Genomic DNA, 18,575 nt, shown 5'->3' with positions numbered 1-18,575 from the left:
TGTGTGCGTGTGTGTGTGTGTGTGTGTGTTCAAGTTTGTGAAGAAGCTGCAGGATGAGCCCCTCCTTCTCAAACGACAAATTCAGATGCAGCAGACACCCCCTCTGTGCTGCCTCTCTTTCTGTGGACCTCTCAATGTTTACAAGAGGGTAGGGGCTGGTGGAAAGAGGAGTTGCCTATCTCCTCCCAATCCCCGAGTTTCTGCTCCTGCCCCCCAACGCTTGTGGCAGAGGGTTCACGTGCCCTCTCAGAAGGCTGGAAAAAGGCATGCCTCTGCATCAGCACTGCCACTCTCCTGGGCAGCAAGTCCCAAGGTACAGCTTCCTAGCACCGCTCCAGAGCTGTGCTTGGCACTGCTTTTAGATGGCATACAGTTCTGAAGCTAGTATGCCACTAAGTTCACTCTAGCTAGGGCTGTGAAGCCTGGCACAGACCTCCATAGGACACCAGGCTGTCCTCGCAGTCACAGCATGCAGCAGCAAGGAGGGTGTTCTTGGGCTGGGCTTGTGCTTTCCTTGTTCAGCTAAGCCACAGGAAAGCAGTGCTCATTACTTCTCTCGGACTTAAGGACTGTACAGCACCGGGGGCCTCTCCCACAATCTGCTCCTTTCATCTTCCCTAGTGCCTCATCTTCAGCCTTTAATCACTTCTCCTGATAAGAAAGTTGCTATTCAACTTTGTAGCCCACAGGATACTTCGCTCAGAAATGGCTCAGATCTTCAATGCCTGCCGCTATTACCATAATGAGCAGTAGGGCTTAATAAGGAGGGCATATCTTCTGAGGTCTGAAAGAAAATGACTGCCCATATTTGAATGTGCAGGCCAGGAAACAAACACTCTACCATGGCACGGGGCATGGGGCACAGGGGTGGCAAGAAACACAGATAAGGAAGGATGTGGCACAAGACACTCAGCCTGCTCATTCTCCATGAAAACTGTGATGCTCTGTGCAACAGCTACCCTCAAAGAACAAGGAGCTGGGAGTTGACCCTGAAGGAAGCAGGCCTTGCTTAGAGCTGAGATGACTACCTGAGGCTGAGTCCCCTGGGGGAGCTAGACAATGCAGGCACAAATTTCTGTCCCCCATACCTAAGTCTCTCACTCTCCCTGAACACAAACACTTCCAGCCCTCTCCTACATCTAAGGCTTGGCCTGGGCCTTCCTTCAGTGGGCCCTGTGGCCACTCTGACTTTCTCTGTCCCCATACTCCTGCAGCTGCCCAGTTGAGAATCCTGCAGGTGCAGGCCCTGTTCTGCTCTATATCTGAACTTACCTGTCTTCCCAATTGCCAGTGGCCTAGAACGACCAGCCCATGTCTACATTCCTTTCAGACAGCTCTCACCTGAACCCAAACACATCTCCCTCTGCCATCTCATAGGGCCAAGCAGCCTGTGCCCTCAGCCTGTGGCCACTGCTCCCCCGCTTCTGCTCCCAGCTATTCTGGACATCCCTCTGCCTCTTCAACACAGTTCCTACCCGGCTGGCTTACCAGCCACCAGCCACACTGCAGGCCTGCAGGGCCTCTGCTCAGAGCTCCCATCTCTACCAGCTGGTCCTTGCTCTACTGCGGGCTGTGCTCAGTCTCTCCTGGACATGCTGTCTCCTCAGCACTCTGGCCCTCTCCTTCTGGGAGACACAGCAGCACCTGACTCCCACCTTTGTTGCTCTGTCACCTGCCTTGCATGGCCCCAGACCCTGAGGATGAGCCCTCAGTGGGCAAGAGTAGATAGAGAACTAGAGAAGGCTCCATGGAGCCAGCCTGGGGGTAAAGGTCTGCTGTATACATACATAGCCCACATGCTCAGACACAGAGTTTGCTGATTGTAACCTGCCCTGCCCACACACTTAGACGTGTGCCTGTGTGCTACCCAACTCAGGGAAGAACTGCTGTTTCTTACCTTCCAAAAAGCCCCTCCTCCTAACTATCAACATCATACCTGGCCCATCTCACTCTTAGTTCATTGGCCCTACTGCAGGCCAGGACCCACTTGCCCATAGGGTCGCTCCGTGTATGTGGTCTAGGAACCTGTCCTCTCTCTGCAAGGATGCCTGAGGCCAGTAAGTATCCACAACTGATCTGGTACAAGGCCAGAAAGTATAGGCATGCATTTCACTATATCTCATCAGGGCATGGGTCCCACAGTTCTGTTCAAGAAGTTAAAGGAGTTAAAATATACCAGGCAACTGCAGGAGCCACACAGCAACACATTCCCATTACAGCATGCAAGTCCCCCACGACACACCCACACTACAGCACAAAAGCCCCACACTGTAACTCACCCACACTACAGCACACGAGCCCCCCCACAACACACCCACACTATAGCAAACAAACCCCACACAGTAACACACCCACACTACAGCACACAAGCCCCTCATAGTAACACACCCACACTACAGCACACAAACCCCCCACAGTAACACACCCACACTATAGCACACAAGCCCCTCCATGACACACCCACACTACAGCACATGAGCCCCCCCACAACACACCCACACTACAGCACATGAGCCCCCCCACAACACACCCACACTACAGCACACAAACCCCCCACAGTAACACACCCACACTACAGCACATGAGCCCCACACAGTAACACACCCACACTACAGCACACAAACCCCACCACCACACACCCACACTACAGCACACAGCCCCACACAATAACACACCCACACTACAGCACACAAGCCCCACACTGTAACTCACCCATACTACAGCACACAAGCCCCACACAGTAACATACCTACACTACAGTACACGCACCCCCCACACACAACACACCTACACTACAGCACAAAAACCCCACACAATACACCCCACTACAGCATAAGAGCCTCACACACCACACCCACCGCAGTACAGAGCACCAGCCCCACACAACAGCAAACACAAACTAGAGCACGGTGCTGCCCACACAGCATCACTCACCACACCACACCACACCGTACCACACCACACCGTACCATACCACACCGTACTGCACCACACCATGCACCACACCGTACCACACCACACCGTACTGCACCACACCATGCACCGCACCGCACCGCACCACACCATACTGCACCACACCACACCACACCGTACCACACCACACCGTACTGCACCACACCATGCACTGCACCGTACCGCACCACACCACACCACACCATACCACACCACACCGTACTGCACCACACCATGCACTGCACCACACCGTACTGCACCACACCACACCACACCATACCACACCACACCGTACTGCACCACACCATGCACCGCACCGCACCACACCACACCACACCACAGTGCACTAGCCAGGCACAGCAACACCCTTACACTACAGCACAGGGCCCTCCCTACTCAGCACCACAGGCAGCTCTACCTACCCCTGCACCTCATTGCAGCAACCTGCCAGAAGCAAAGAAGAAATAACAATTCATTTCAAAGATCCCTTTTTTTTTTTTTTAAAGATTTATTTATTTATTATATGTAAGTATACTGTAGCTGTCTTCAGATACACCAGAAGAGGGAGTCAAATCTCGTTGCGGATGGTTGTGAGCCACCATGTGGTTGCTGGGATTTGAACTCAGAACCTTCGGAAGAGCAGTCAGGTGCTCTTACCGGCTGAGCCATCTCACCAGCCCCAAAGATCCCTTTTCTATTGACCAATTTTGTCTTTAAAAATGTCTGGAAACGATGAGGAAGATGATCTTTAGTTTGGCATTTTGTGACATTTGCTGCTTTAAGGGTACACTGTGTGTGTGAGAGGGAGACGTCAACCCGTATAAAGCCATTAGCCTACAGTGGCTGTTCATACATTCAGTTAGGCACTGGACAGGAAAGTGCGTGCTGCCTCAAGTCCACTAGACGGCCTGGGAGGCAGGACAGGGCTTTGAATGATTAGCTGGGCCAGACCCAAGGTCAGCAGCAGTCCATGCAGAGAGATGCTATAAGGCCCTGCCAGCAGAGCCATGCAGATGCAGGTATGTCAGGACCAGTGCCATCCACCCTGCCATCTCCAAGTGGTCTTCCCATGTTTGCTCCTAGCCCTAGATGGGAAGCTGTGGTTCAGGAGCTCAAGAGAAAAGGGCAGGCAGGCACAAGGCACAGCAGTTCAAGTACAAGTGCACGGACTCCTCAGGAGAGGGAGGAAAAACACACGGTAGTGAACACTTAGAACAGAAAGTAAGACACAAGATGGAAGCGCCCATCTCAGTGCTCTGACGTCATAATGAGCTGACATCAGAAGCAAGCACCTGAGTATGGCCAGCAGTACTCTGGGAGCAGCAACCAGAAGCAGGGGCGCAAGAGTCCTCAGACAAGATAAGCCTCCCCAGGGCAGTAAAACCCAGGCTGCAGTCAGCCCCAGCACACACTGGTCTCCAGTACACCTCAGTGCCCTCAAGCCAGGTACTCCAGCAGTAAGACCTTTCCAGCTACCTCAGTTCCACCAGGATCTCTTGCCTCTGGCCTGGCTCTGACCCTGGTGACCCTTGAGTGTCTGGCATCCTGGCTGACCTGGCCTCCAAACACAAAAGCCCTAGTCTCTGCCACTCAAAGGAGCAGCTGCTGCAGGGTGCATGCTGTCCCTTTCCCACCAGTGAACGGACAGACAGGCTTTCTGTAGGCTGACAAGTGGAACTTGCAAACTGTGCCACCTCTACCCACTGTCTGTTGTCTGTGAGCAAGCCCCTCCTCTGGATCCCAGTGGCATCACCTACAGCTGGATCGTCAGCTGTCGGGTTCACTGGCCGTGAGTTGTTTCTCCTTTTTATGTGAACAATAAACTGTGCATTAAAACATACCTGGCTGCCTGCATCTCTGTGACACATAAGTTGCATTGCAGACAGACACCTAGAAGTTGTCTGGATTTATGCCTACAGTCAGGTAGCAGGGAATGCTCCCTCCTCCCCCCATGCCCAGCAGACAAGTATCCACAAGGACCTATGAAAAGTTCTTCTAATAAGTAGGTCGGAGTATGGAGTAAGTGGTCTCCCAACACCTTCCAGCAGAGTTTCAAAGCTGTCACCAGGCTGAAGACAACTCCAATTACTGAGACACCGTACATGCTAACAGGCCAAGGCCTTAGCCATGGAGCCTTCTGCTTTGAGGCTGCTCAGGAGGTAACAAGGGGAGCTCAGGGTCTGTGTCCCAGGAGGCTGTGCACTCCTCAGGGATGGTGTCTTAGGCCAGCAGGCAGGGCCTGTCTGCATGCTGAGGCTGCCGGGTTTCTGCCAAGATCCTACTCTTTGATAAAGTCAGGTTGTCAAGGATAGGGGATGGGGGGAGGGATGGGGGAGGGAGAAGGAACATAGTGTAGTCTTTCTGATGGCTTCTCACCAGAGCTCCCTCTGTTTGAAGTCTGGGCACTTAAGGAAGCTCTGATTTAGGAATGGAGCTGAGTAGATCTTTGGGTGGGTCCCAAAGAAGAGCTAGGCTCTGGGACATGTCCCGGATAGAAGGGGATTGGAAGGTGATGGGCTGGGGTTTGATCCATTTGTATAAAGATTCCACACCCATTTCTCAAACTGATTTCTTAAAACTCTCTTCTCTGCAGATGGGACACCAATGACACCAAGAAGAAGCCTGTCCCAGGGAGTAGTGACACAAGGACTATCCAGGGACAGTCATCCATGGATGAGCAACAGTTCCAGAGGTTTCATCAGTAGCTACCAGAGAGAAAAAGCATCAGCCACCCCAGTACTTCATCCAGCTTGGGATCTGGGGGGAGACCTGCAGCATCCGCTTGCCTTGCTGTGTGGTCTCATGCGCCCACCCCACTCTTAGAGCCTAGCATCCCTCAGTACCAACCTTAAGCCATGAACCCTCAGAACAGGGGCTGCTCAGAAAGTGGGCACTGCCCTGGCTGGAGAATCACAACCTTGCATAATGTCCAGAAGCAGAAGAAGTGAAGGGAAAGGGCCAAACAAGAGAATAAAATTACCTAGATACCTCTAACCTAATCTGAGCAATACTAATCTGACATACTATAACCTAATCCGACATACGATAACCTAATCCGACATACGATAACCTAATCCGGCATACGATAACCTAATCCGGCATACGATAACCTAATCGATAACCTAATCCGGCATACGATAACCTAATCCGGCATACGATAACCTAATCCGGCATACGATAACCTAATCCGGCATACGATAACCTAATCNCGATAACCTAATCCGGCATACGATAACCTAATCCGGCATACGATAACCTAATCCGGCATACGATAACCTAATCCGGCATACGATAACCTAATCTGACATACTATAACCTAATCTAATCATACTATACTGGGGCTCCTTTTGTTCAGACTTCTCTGAGCTTCAAACACGAGCCAATCTGGGATTATCTTTGCATTACTGCTCCTGTGTAGAGGAATGTATCTGGGCCAGGTTTCTTCACAGAAATGTGCCCAGCATTTCCAAAGCCATAGAGGTTATTTAAGACCAGTTTGGGTAGTTACAAAGTATTTCAAAGAGCAATTCACATGGCTTGGAGACAGACTGTAAGGAACCTATTCTCCATGGATCACAGGTTGGTGCTGGATCAGAAGTCCGCTGTGGACTTGAGGTCTCCAGAAAGGCTCTTCACCTCGGCCTCCAGGAGGGGCAGTGCACAGTCTGCTCTGCTCTACACCTGATCTCGAAGTACACTCCACAAAGTGCTGCCTATGGACAGCATCACCTGTGTTCATTCTCAGTTCTATATTAATGACTAGATTTTTTTCTAAACAGTTGTGTAATTTTTCAGTGATGTGTCTTACCGCTCTGGGTGTCTTCATTCATTTTCCATGGGCACATTTCCTTTTTATTCGTTCTGTGTGTGGATTCCTTGTATACTAAGGACACAGGGTGTGTTTTAGTTCCAGCTAAGACCCATCCCCCACCAAAACAAGCTATTTCTGATTCTTACCTGCCCTTTAATTTGTGACACTTCAAACAAACATTTAGGTTGTCAGTACATTCTCAGAATAATCTAGGGCAATACCTTCCCCTGAGGCTCTTGTCAGTTAAAAACCAACATTTTAGTATCAAGTGACATGAAAGTGATGTAAATGCTACCCCAAATGTGTGCTGAGTGGGCTGCAGCAGGTGCCTCTAGAAGCGGCTCTGACTTGTTCCATTCAGCTAAGCCACAGACAAGGAGCCCAGTCCTGCCTGTGTGTCCAAGAGCTGAGTCAGGGTTCTAGACTCTTACTTCAGGGGAAGGGTCTGACTCTCCTTTGCTACGTCGGCTTCCCCTGGTTCTGTGCCAGCTATTTATTATATAGGGGCTGGGCCCACAGCACAAAGAAGCGTGTGCCATCCCTTGGAGTAAAGTGGAGTGGAGGCTGCCAGTTTCAGACATCTCAGCACTCTAAGACAATATTGCTATGTCTTCTTAACAGAGCTATTCTTCTTTCTCTTACATCTGGGGAATGCTACTGTATGTTGTAGGAGACCAAATGATTCTGCCTTTAGTTCACTGTCAGGATGTTGTATAGAGGCAGTGGAAAAGTGGTTACCCCTTACATGGCATCTGGGAACATAGCTTCTGACCTATTTCATAGGTGCTAAAGGTAAAGACCAGCTTACCTGAACTACTCACACGCATGTGGCAAAACATGCGTTTCTTATCTGATTTTAGAAGGTAGACGACGCCCCATGACCAGCCCACAATGAAAGTCTAAGTTCCTGGATCCCTAATGGGCATGGCCCTCATTTTCTGTTGGGAAAGTGTATTTTCCATGTATCTCTTGTCAGTAATATGTGGCGAGCCTGCCCTGCGTGCCTTTCCTTCCTACTGATCTAGTCAGGTCTCAGTGACATTCCCACTCAGCATGAGTATGAGTACTTGGTCATTTGCTCTTCTAATTGGAGCCCAGATGTCTGTGTCTGGGGACTTGCAAGCAGCAAACTAGCTCAGCACAGCTAGGTGAGCAGACCATGAGACACTAGGTCAGTGCACTGACAAACCCGAGAGTATCTGTCTGTGGACTGAGTGGGATTGGACTGTTATCTCATCTGCGCACGGGCTTTCTTTCATACTTGCTACCTCTACTCGGTCATACTTGTGTTCCTACCTGGTGTCTGGTGAGTAAATCTGTGAGCTTTGCCTGACCTGTGAACCTCACGTAACCCACATGTATCTCCACACTTCAGTTTCGATGCCTCCAGCATTCATACAGTGGCACTTAGTCCTCAAGGTGCTAGCGCTAAGAGAAGTTAGCACTTCCAGGAATTTAGTCTCCCTCACAAGCAGAGCAACACCCTTACCAAGGCTTTTAGCCTTAGTCCCTTCCATCCTCAGCCTTAGCCATGTGAAGACACAGCTCCAAGGCACCATCTTGGAAGCAGACCCCAAACCTGCCAGTGAGCTCTTAGACATCCCTGCTTCCAGAACCATGAAAAATGCATGTCTATTATCTATAAATCATCTCATCTCAGAGATCTATGGAGGCCAGGGATGGATACAGGCATGGAGGGAGATTGATGGGCAGATAGAGGCACAGTGCACAGCAGTCCAGTGTCCAAGATGACACAGATGTGCCTGAGCTCTGTGAAATGGAACATGAAGTTCTCTCTGTGGGAACTGCAGGGACAAACTCCCAGAAGGACGCGTGCCTACGGCAACAGACATGTTCCAGCCTCATCTTACTCATCCACAAAGTATGGATCTACCAGGCTGAAAAAAATTCACGGAGGCAATCTTAGCATTGCGTGTTCTCCCCAAATATCTAAACTCCTCTTTCTTCACACACCTGCTTAGTGGCCTGCCTGTCACTGGCAGTTCTAAATCCTCCAAAATACACCTAGCAACTTACTCATCAGCCCCAAATTCTTTCGTGTGTGTGTGTGTGTGTGTGTGTGTGTGTTCATATGTGTGAAGGTACATGTGTGTTAAAGGTGCAGGTGGAGGCCAAAGGACAACTTGCCTTCCATCTTGCAGAGACAGGGTCTCTATGTAGGCCAGACTAGCCATCTCTCAAGTGATTCTCCTGCCCCATCCCTATCTCACAGCCGGGGGGGGGGGTGCAGGAGGACAGGCGTGCTCTACAGTGTCCAGCTCTACTTGGGCACTGGCAGTCATGGCATGTGCTTTACCCACTAAGTCATGTCCCTCGCCCTCGACTCTGGCTTCTAACCCACGCGTTTTTTTACTTACTGATTTCTTTACCATTATAAACAGACCTCATTTCTCTTCTTTTTGAGCTAAAAGTGAACTTTGTTTACTTTGGAAAGTTTTAACTAGAATCCTGAGTTTGACATCTACTCACAAGCCTAGTACCGGCCATGTCTCATGTCTAAACCCTTTCTGTAATCCCATGATCATTTTCACCCTGATCCATGTTCATTCCGAAGCTCGGCCATCTGTTTCCCAGCTTGTTGGCATCTGCTTTATTTTTTAAAATTAATTTTATTTATTTATTCTTTTCTCCTCCCTCCTACCCTTCCCATCTCCCCTCTCTCCCAGATCCATCCCCACCTGTTTCCCATGGTATAGCAAATTATAGTAAGACTAGGCATATACTGTCATTCAAGGCTGGATGAGGTGACCCAGTAGAAGGAAAAGGGTTCCAAAAGTAGGCAAAAGAGTTAGAGACAGCCCCTGCTCCCACTGTTAGGAATCCCACTGAAAGACAAGCTATAAACCCTAACATGTATGCAGAGGACCTTGGTCAGCTCCACACAAGCTCCCTGACTGTCATCCTTCAGTTTCTGTGAGCCACTATGGGCTCTGGTTAGTGAATGTTGTGGGCCATGTTCTCCTGGTGTCAAGGGACCCCTCTGGACCCTACAACCCTTCCTCCCTCTGCCTGATGTTTGTCAGTGAGTCTCCGAATCTCTTCTATCAATTGCTGAGTGAAGCCCCTCTGACGACTGCTATGTGAGGCTCCAGTCTGAAAGTACAGCAGAATATCATTAGGAATCATGTCACTGACTTTTTTTTTCTAATCGTGTTTGGTTCTATCCTAGGTCTCTGGGCTTTCCAAAATCTGGTTCCTGGCCGTCCAGGCTGTGTCAGGAGTGGGCTCCCTCTCGTGGTGTGGGGCTCAAGTTGGAGTAGTCACTGGGTGTGTGTTCTGAAGAGCTGTGTTGGGGAAGGCAGCCTACGGGATTTTCTCTCAGCCTCACTCCTGTTGCCTCCCACGTACCTTAGATGTGGGGTATACTAGGTCCTCTTTCCAATGTGTCTGTCTGGTCATCCTTCCCCTGCGGAACCTTGCCGTGGGTATATGGTCTCTTCAGGGGAAAAAAAAAAGGAGACTGTCCCTGCCTGTCTCCCCCCTCTCCTTTTGCAGGATGGTAGTCACCAGGTTCATCTACAATGGCAACACACGTCTGCTCTCTCTCCTGTTACTCCTCATTGCCTGATCTTATTTCTCTTCCCTGTCCCCTCTGCAGGTGCCCATAACAGAGAGTCCCATGTTGCCCCTCTCACTCCCAAGCCACTTCCAGCTTGAGCTGCCCTCGAGGGTGGGAACAGGCCCTGAGCCAAGCAGTGCTCTGGGGATGATTACTGAGCAAATGCAGAAAATGTGGATGGAGGTTGAGAGGACGAGGGACCACACAGCCTGGAGCTCACACTCAGAACTGCCCTCTCCTGTCCTCTCTAGATTCTCACTTAGTAGCCATAGATGCTTCAGGTCTCCACTCATTCCAAAGGAGAGCAAGAGGAGGTACCCAGCCATTCCCTACAGGAGGGCTAGGCCTGCACATCCTTCTAGTGGCGCAGGAACAGGGCCTGTGCAAATCCTGCTGGCATGGACTTGACCCAGAGTGTGGCTTCCGGAGCAGGCACTGCCTCTCATCCGGTCCTTGCTGCTTCACAGGCCTCTAGGCAGCACTCACCACATGCCATGCGTACAGATGATGAGGCTGGCGGCTGTGCTCATCTACAAGGGTGTTCACAGACCACCAAAGCTGCAGGCTCCTCAGCCACTGGGGTCCACAGAAAGACCCGCGCTTGTCCAGGAGACATACCTGAAACAACGCCATAGGTGGCAGCCACCTCCTGTTTCTACAGAGCTTCTATCTTTAAGACTTAGAATAAAGCCGGGTGTGGTGGCGCACACCTTTAATCCCAGCACTCGGGAGGCAGAGGCAGGCGGATTTCTGAGTTCAAGGCCAGCCTGGTCTACAAAGTAAGCTCCAGGACAGCCAGGGCTATACAGAGGAACCCTGTCTCGGGGAAAAAAAAAAAAAAGGCTTAGAATAGAAGTCCCAGTCCCTCTACAGGTAGAAGCTCACCAACGCATTGGCTTACTACTCCTCTGGGCCAGCTGTTTCTGGAGAATGGCAGGACACAGCCAACCCTGTCTGGGCTAAGCACAAGTGTGCCAGGTCTGGAGGCAGGGAGGATTAAGACTGGAGTCAAAACCTCAGTGAACCCTAGCCAGGAGGCTCAGAAATCAGGAAGAAGACAGATACAATGCACATTTACAACACTGCACTTGGCCCATGCAGTCCAAAGGCCAGGAAAGCCAAGCTATGGGTCAGACTATGAACACAGAGCCTCCTGGGGAGATATCAGAAGTCTTGTGTGGGGTCCTGCATGTCTCAACTATGCAGTCCTCAAGAGTGTCACACTGTTGTCAAGTGTGTGTCACACTGCAGCCAGCACTGTGGAGTCATGTGTCCTGGAGGGAACAGCAGGCACTGAGGGAAGGCAAGAGCGTCCTTCCCTTCACTCCCAACATACTTATAAAAACCAACTAACAAACAAACCCCTAGAAAACAAGGAAGGCTAAGAGTGACAAGTGCCCCCCCCCCGATATATAAGACATTCTACACCCTGGAGTTCCTTTCACTTCAAGGACCCCTTAAAAATATGGCTGAAGAAGGAGAAACAGGAATATAGGACCTCACTGGCTGGCAGGGGTAATGCAGCTTGTGGAGAGACCCCAGCAGCACACACTGTGCAGAGCCTATGGGCATCATGGGTAATGTCCTGGGTGCATGGCAAGGATGGTGCTGCATGCAGTACACAGATCCTTACACACTGAGCCAGGAATATTCCTGGGGGGCGGGGGGTTCTGCCCAGGGTCCAAAGGCCCAGTGCACAGCCAGAATCCCTGCCTGTCCCATGCCCCAGCTGACCTGCCACATCTTCAGAACCATGAAGAACCAGCCCACAGTCAGCACCCCAACCCAACTACCACCAAGTGCCTGCCTTACCCTGGGTGAGCCTCCTCTTCAAGCACAATCCTACACCTATGGAAATGACGGGCAGCAACACAGGACTGCCTACACGGCCAATCCCAGCCAACAGAGTAGGGGCTATGGCAGTCGTTCACCAGGTACCCCACTGCCAGAGGCTCAGCCTCCTCCACTTCCATGGGGCGGAGTCCTTTCCTAAAATGTCAGTGGCAAACACAATCACTGGTACTCACCAGGACCCCAGGTTCTTCATTTAATTTAAGTCAGTTCTCCACAACATGCACTGAGTTCATGGCACACACTCCCTCCAGCCTCCAGGCCACTAAAGCACTACGTCATTGTAGCACAGCATAAATCTACCCTGTCCTCCCCATCCACACCCGAGTTTCAAGGCTGCAAGGATGGCGTCCAGGTAGCATCACACCCTGTACTGTCCTGACCCGTCCTCCTCACCCCAAGCTGTGTGAGGAAAAGGACGGTGGGTGATGACATGCAGGAGGACGGCAACACACTGGACTCAGTGAACCCATAACCACAACAGCACAACTGCAGCCCAACAGCAAGGACTTAAACAAGCATGTGCTGAAATAAATGCCACCTGAGCAAGAACAGGGGAGCCATCAGTGCAGCCTATCAGGATGCTATGGGTCCTGTCTATCACACACATGGCCACAGTGTCCCCAACCACTCCAGTGTCTAGTAACTGCACATACTTTTTGACCACCTCCCAAGGGGCTTAGTCCCTGCTGTGACACATCACTGCATATCCTCACAAGATAAACGCTGTACTTAAGAGGCCATGATCGGTGTTCCTGGTCTGGTCTGAGCCAGTGTGTGGGGAGAGGTACAGACAGTCCCTTGCTAAAGGTGGCTATTGAGCACATGTGGTCTAGGGGCTTTGCGAGGAGCTGCAGAGCTATTGTTGTAGGAATGGGGTATTCCTCCTCTAAGCACATGGCTGTGCCCAACATAAGTTCTCTGCTACCCATATCCAACCCTAGGCTGGCCTAGCCTGGAAGACAACAAAATCTGCCTGGAGCCTCCTTAGACACTGTGCCCAGCTAGGGAGGCCAGATTCAAGATGGCAGTTACCTGAGAGTTACCTCAGCTGAGACCTCTGACCCTCAGGAAGTGGGGCAGGAATGTGGCTCTCATGGAGGCTCCTGAGAGCCAGTCAGGTCAGGAGTGTCCAGTGACCTAACATACTGGCCAGTGCACTGAGTAGCCACTGTACATCAGGAGAGCAGTGCCCTTCTCTCTTCTGTAAGCAGGCAGTTAGGGTAACAGGCCAGGCGGGGACCTGTAGAACCAGCCTTGCTTCCTAGTGTGTCCTGGTGACAAACAAGCGTACTGTGGGAGACGGAGATGAGCATTTATGATGTTTTACTCTAAATCACTTGGTGACAGGGCAAGTCATGCTCCCTAGGGCCTCCATGTTCTCAGGATGCAGCAAGAAGGGCCAGGTAGGCCAGATGGCTTCAGCTACAGCAGCATCACATATACCTAATGGGACAGACATCCAGTACATCTCAAGCACTTATAAACCATATACATGAGGCTACAGGAGGGAACCTGGAGTTCTGGCTAGCCTAAGACCACAGTCCACAGGACAACTGAGTTGTATAATGACAGGGGCAGCAACTGAGGAAAAGGACAACCTCATGCCCCATGTACTTAAAACACTATGGACTGCTGAGCAGACTGGTTCTCTGTCTGCCAAGCCAAGGGTAGCATTGACAGCTCCTTCCCCTGGCCAATGCCCTCACCTGTCAATGGAGCTTTCCTTCTACTGTGCCCTTATTTGGGGTGCCACCCTCGCTAGGAGTGGGTCTTCAGACATCAGGTGAGGCAATCAGGGAAGCTGTTCAGGTGAGGTTCCCTACACGGGTCATTCTAATTCACAGCAAGTGGACACAAGACCAACTGTTACCCTGAGGTCTCAGCAGGCCTTGGTGACTGTGCAGGACTTTACTGACTCTGCCGACAGTCATCAGATGTGAAGCAGGGAGCTCAGAGCCATCTGAGAAGCACAGAGCTGAGGAACAAGATCACTGAGTTGCCACAAGTTACCACACTGGGAACCCGAAGGACCACGGGTCACCTAGCCTATCAAGAGCTGGAGGCAAGGGAGTGACCACAGATAGTCAGTGCAGAGTCCTGTCCCTACAATGCTGGTATCTTTGCTGCACCCTAGACTGTCCCATCCTGCCCAGCAAGGGCAGACTAGGCCTCATGAGCATACTCAAGGACTCTTTAACCCCTCAGTGATAGCAGAAAGCACCTGGGAAGGGTCAACAGTCCTCACAATACCTGGGCCACCTCTTGGGGGGACTCAGGCAGTCCAGGATCTGGGGACCTGGACCATGGGGTTTCTTGGTGGAACACACAGCTGGCAGGACATTTGTGGGTTCCTCACAGCTCTACGGTTAAGCTGGTAAGGGAACCTGCACAGAGAGGTTAGACGGTGTCTCCCAAGTCACACAGCTACCAAGTGACTGCTTAGATGGGAGCTCAGGCTGTGTGGTTCTATTCCAACTCAGGTCCCAGCATACATAGCACAGGCCTTGTGATGAGGACCCTGGGAACTGGAGGTTACGCCAGGCCCTCCAGGGTCACACTGGTGAGGACACACAGCTCAAGGAGCCTGGGGCTTGATACATAATAGCTCATGATGCCAGCCCAGTTCACACCATGGTGACCTGGTGCCATCAGTTCTGAGTCCCAGCAGGAGCTTCCCAGCAGGAGAGCCACAAGCAGTGCTCCTCACGGCTCCCCCACAAATCAGGCGTGAACTAGAATTTAATAAACCTTTTGCCCAACAGAAACCCTAACTCAGGCTCTTGTGAACAGTGGTTACTTACTTGAAAATCTCTTTCTTCTAGAATCTCTCTCCTCCATCTCACGAGGAAAGCAGCACAAACATATAAGTGGAAATGAGAAAAGCCCTCGGGTTCAGACTAAAAGAGAAAAAACAAGGAGAACTGCTTAGTGTATGGAGCCATCAGCCAATGTATAAAGCCATCTGGGTGGGCTCTCCAGTCAGGGCCATGGGGAAAGTTCGCTTTTATCAGTAAAGTCCTGCAACATGTTCATCTCATTACAATAAACACCATTTTAAATACCCGCAGTTTGGGAAACAGGGTCCCAGCCTAGGCTTTCAACAATGTCAAGGACAGTAACTTTCTTCAGTCATAGGTGACAGCCTGGCATAGTGCCGGTAGATCTGGTGAGTGCCCATCCTACGCCAGGCACCAAACCTGAGCCTTGGAGAGCAGCTTCTACTTCCCAGAGGAGAAAGCAAGCCCGAGAGCTGAGGAAGCAGCTCAAGTGGGATGCCAGGCAAGCAGTGGACAGGAGCTACCTGCTGTGTGAACGCCAATAAGAAGGCAGCTGGCAGGGCAGGAAATCTAGCGGCTTCTACCTTATGTCTCTCTCCAGTGCAGTCGGATGCATCCCTCCTCTGTTCTTACCACCTCATACTGCTCTCATCCCTGGAGACCTGCTGGGACTGCTCAGACCATCCCACTGGACCTGCCCAGCTCCCTTCTAGAAGGCTTTCATTCCTTCACCCCCTGCAACTCCCACCTAAGTTCAAGGCCATACCACCAACTACTCGGACTAGCGGTCCCCAAGCTTCGGGCTCAGTCTGTTACCTTCATGGCTCTGCTATGTCCACGCATACCTGTGAAGCTACTGTGACTGGCATGTTAGGCAATGTAAGTATGCAGTGTGTCAGAAAGTGACATGCTTTGGGAAAAAAAATACAGCAAGCAATGGGGAAGTATAACAAGATGAGTGTCTATGAACCGCCAGCAAGGCTAGCAGTGCAGGAAAGCTTGTGGGGCACAGATCTGCAGGGCTATGTTGCCAGGTGTTCCCATGAGCCTGGAAAGCTCTTAGCAGGCAATTCAAAGGCTCCACTGGCTTTCCTACTGAGACCAGGGCACAGGGCAAGGTGGAAAGGAAGAGCTCAGGACAAGCTTGAGGCACAGCTGGCACAAAATGACAGGTGTAAACTGGTCGGTGGTGGCACATGCTTTTAATCCCAGCACTCAGGAGTCAGGGACAGGTCGACCTCTGAGTTCAAGGCCAGTCTGCTCTACAGAATGAGTTTTAGAACAGCCAGGACTACACAGAGAAACCCTGTCTCAGAAAAATAAAACCAACCAAACAAACAAACAAAGAAACAAAACAAAACCTAAAAGGTGTTAGTGATGTGCACCAAAAGGGGGCAAGAGCTTGTAATTAGCACAAACATTCTAGGTCCACATTAAAGGGTGAGCCCGCAGAATACTGCTACACATGAGACTTCAGGATCTAAGAGGAAGATGGAGGAAGGACCATTACTGAAGTGGATGTGCAAGATGAGAGGCTTTACGACTGTAGCAGAACACATTGGATGAGACAGCTGTGACTCTAAGTCTTAGCGTGGGATGGGCAAGGAGTTAAGTAGTCCTGAGCAGGCTCACTGACAGTGGTCAGTCAGCTGCAGGGAACCCAGAGGCCCCATGCAGAAGGAGTGGGAATGGTCATTAGTCTTAGTGACATGGAGGCCACTGGGCAGGGCCAACTGACCACCCTCAGCCCTAGGGGTTGGGCACTGTTTCTTCATCTCCCTGCACTCCCTGCCCAGCGCTGTGTTGGCAACTTGAACAGCCAAACCACTCTGCCTCTACTTCCTGGCTGCAAGGGATCAGCTGCCATCACTTCATCGCAGAGAATGATGTCTGCTGAGGCCTGGCAGGCATCACAGCAGGCTAGGAAAGTCTGTTGTGCTCCAGGCTGAAGAGAGTTCTGATCACAGTCACAGATGATGTCTATATCCACCAAGATGACAAACGGTGCTCGTTCATCTGGTGATGGAGAAGATGCCCTGAGTTCCCTCGACTGAACCAACCTTGTATTTCCAGCATAGGCTGCATCCAGTCACAATGTACCCCAGTTTTTAATGATATCTAGGTCCTGTCTGCACTCCCTCTGCAAGGTGAGCCTCTAAGCATTCAGCTGTTTGCCTCTTTCCCCTTTCCTTTCTCAGAAGGGCACACACAGGTCTGGGATGTGTTTCCTTCTGATTCCTGATAGACAGCCCCCATGTGGTGGTTAGGATCTGATGACGTTTTAGTCATCACCCATGAATTAACTTGTATATGGTTATAAAACAATCCAGACTTCCTCACAGTTTTGTATATTCTTACTTTTATTCCAGAAATGTCTCATCCAAGTTTTCAAACTTGCTCATTATATATTTTTCCTCCAGATTTCTGTGCATTTAACAGTAATATTCTATTTGGAAATGCCTGCTCCCCACACACCATTTTTTAGACAGGATCTCTCTAAGAAGCCCAGGCTGGGCCTGATGTTACAATCCTCCTCATCACCCTCCTGCTGTTTGGACCTATTAGAACCCTACACTCCACTTTAGTTGTCCTTTCCTCCACCTTAGCAGTTAGCCAGGTTTAAGCTCAATTGTTTTCTAAAAACAAACAAACAAACAAACAAACAAACCTTAAGATTTCGATGATGGGTGTTCTGGCTGGTTTTGTGTCAACCTGACACAAGTTAGAGTCATCAGAGAGGAAGGAGCTTCAGTGAGAAAATGCCTCATGAGATCCAGCTGTGAGGCGCTTTCTCAGTGATCAATGCGGGAGGGCCCAGCCCATCATGGGTGGTGCCATCCCTGGGCTGGTGGTTCTGGGTTCTATAAGAGAGCAGGCAGGAAAGCCAGCCAGGAAGCAGCACCGCTCCATGGCCTCTGTGCCTTCTCCTGCCTCGAGGATCCTGCCCTGTCTGCCCTGAGTGAGTTCCTGTGCTGACTTCCTTAAATAATGAACAGCAGGTGATAGGGAGGTGTGGGCCAAGTAAACCCTTTTCTCCCCAACTTGCCTTATGGTCAAGGTGTTTCCTCACAGCAATAAAACCCCTGACTCAGACAATGGCTATTGTCAACCTCTCTGTCACGTGACTATTCCCTTCCTCTAAATGTGGCTCTCTCAGTCTGCTGTGGGCATTATCAAGTGGAGACAGAGGGAGAGTACTTTCCTTTTCCAGTGCCTTCTCTAACTTAAGGAAGCTGGCTGCAAGCTCAGTAGTGTCTGGCTTTTTTCATTTCTGATACAAGCAAGCAATACAAGTCTGTCAGTCACCCTCAGAAGCCACACTTCAGGAGCACTCCAGTCTTAATGAAGCTTTATCATCCCAATGTCTAAGAACATGCCACTGGCTTTTAGATGTCTTTTTTGGATCATACCTGATTTATCAGTACATTTTGCAATCTGAAAATGCATGGTTCATTTTTATCCCTTTAGCTTCTGAGTTGCTGACTGCTAGTTAATCAGTTTCTTATCGGATGGGACTTAAGGACTTCAGTTCTTTAAAGGTAATCTGGATTTGGGTTGGAACAGGACACAGCTTCCACAAATGTTTCCTGAGGCAGCATCC

General features: G+C 50.6%; 1 protein-coding gene across 1 annotated transcript in view; it reads right to left on the bottom strand.

Annotated features, from left to right (window-relative positions):
• Tbc1d22a (TBC1 domain family member 22A) overlaps window positions 1-18,575 on the bottom strand; it is a 286,103-nt gene that overhangs the window by 34,570 nt on the left and 232,958 nt on the right. Inside the window, exon 12 of the mRNA XM_021216494.1 lies at window positions 14,999-15,094. Within this exon, the coding sequence (XP_021072153.1) occupies window positions 14,999-15,094 (96 nt within the window). The remainder of the gene's footprint in view (window positions 1-14,998; window positions 15,095-18,575) is intronic.

This window comes from Mus pahari, chromosome 17, assembly GCF_900095145.1.
Source record: "Mus pahari chromosome 17, PAHARI_EIJ_v1.1, whole genome shotgun sequence".
In the NCBI taxonomy this organism is placed as follows: Eukaryota; Metazoa; Chordata; class Mammalia; order Rodentia; family Muridae; genus Mus; species Mus pahari.
The sequence above is the reverse complement of the archived record's forward strand: the minus strand, read 5'-3'. Positions and strand labels throughout refer to the sequence as shown.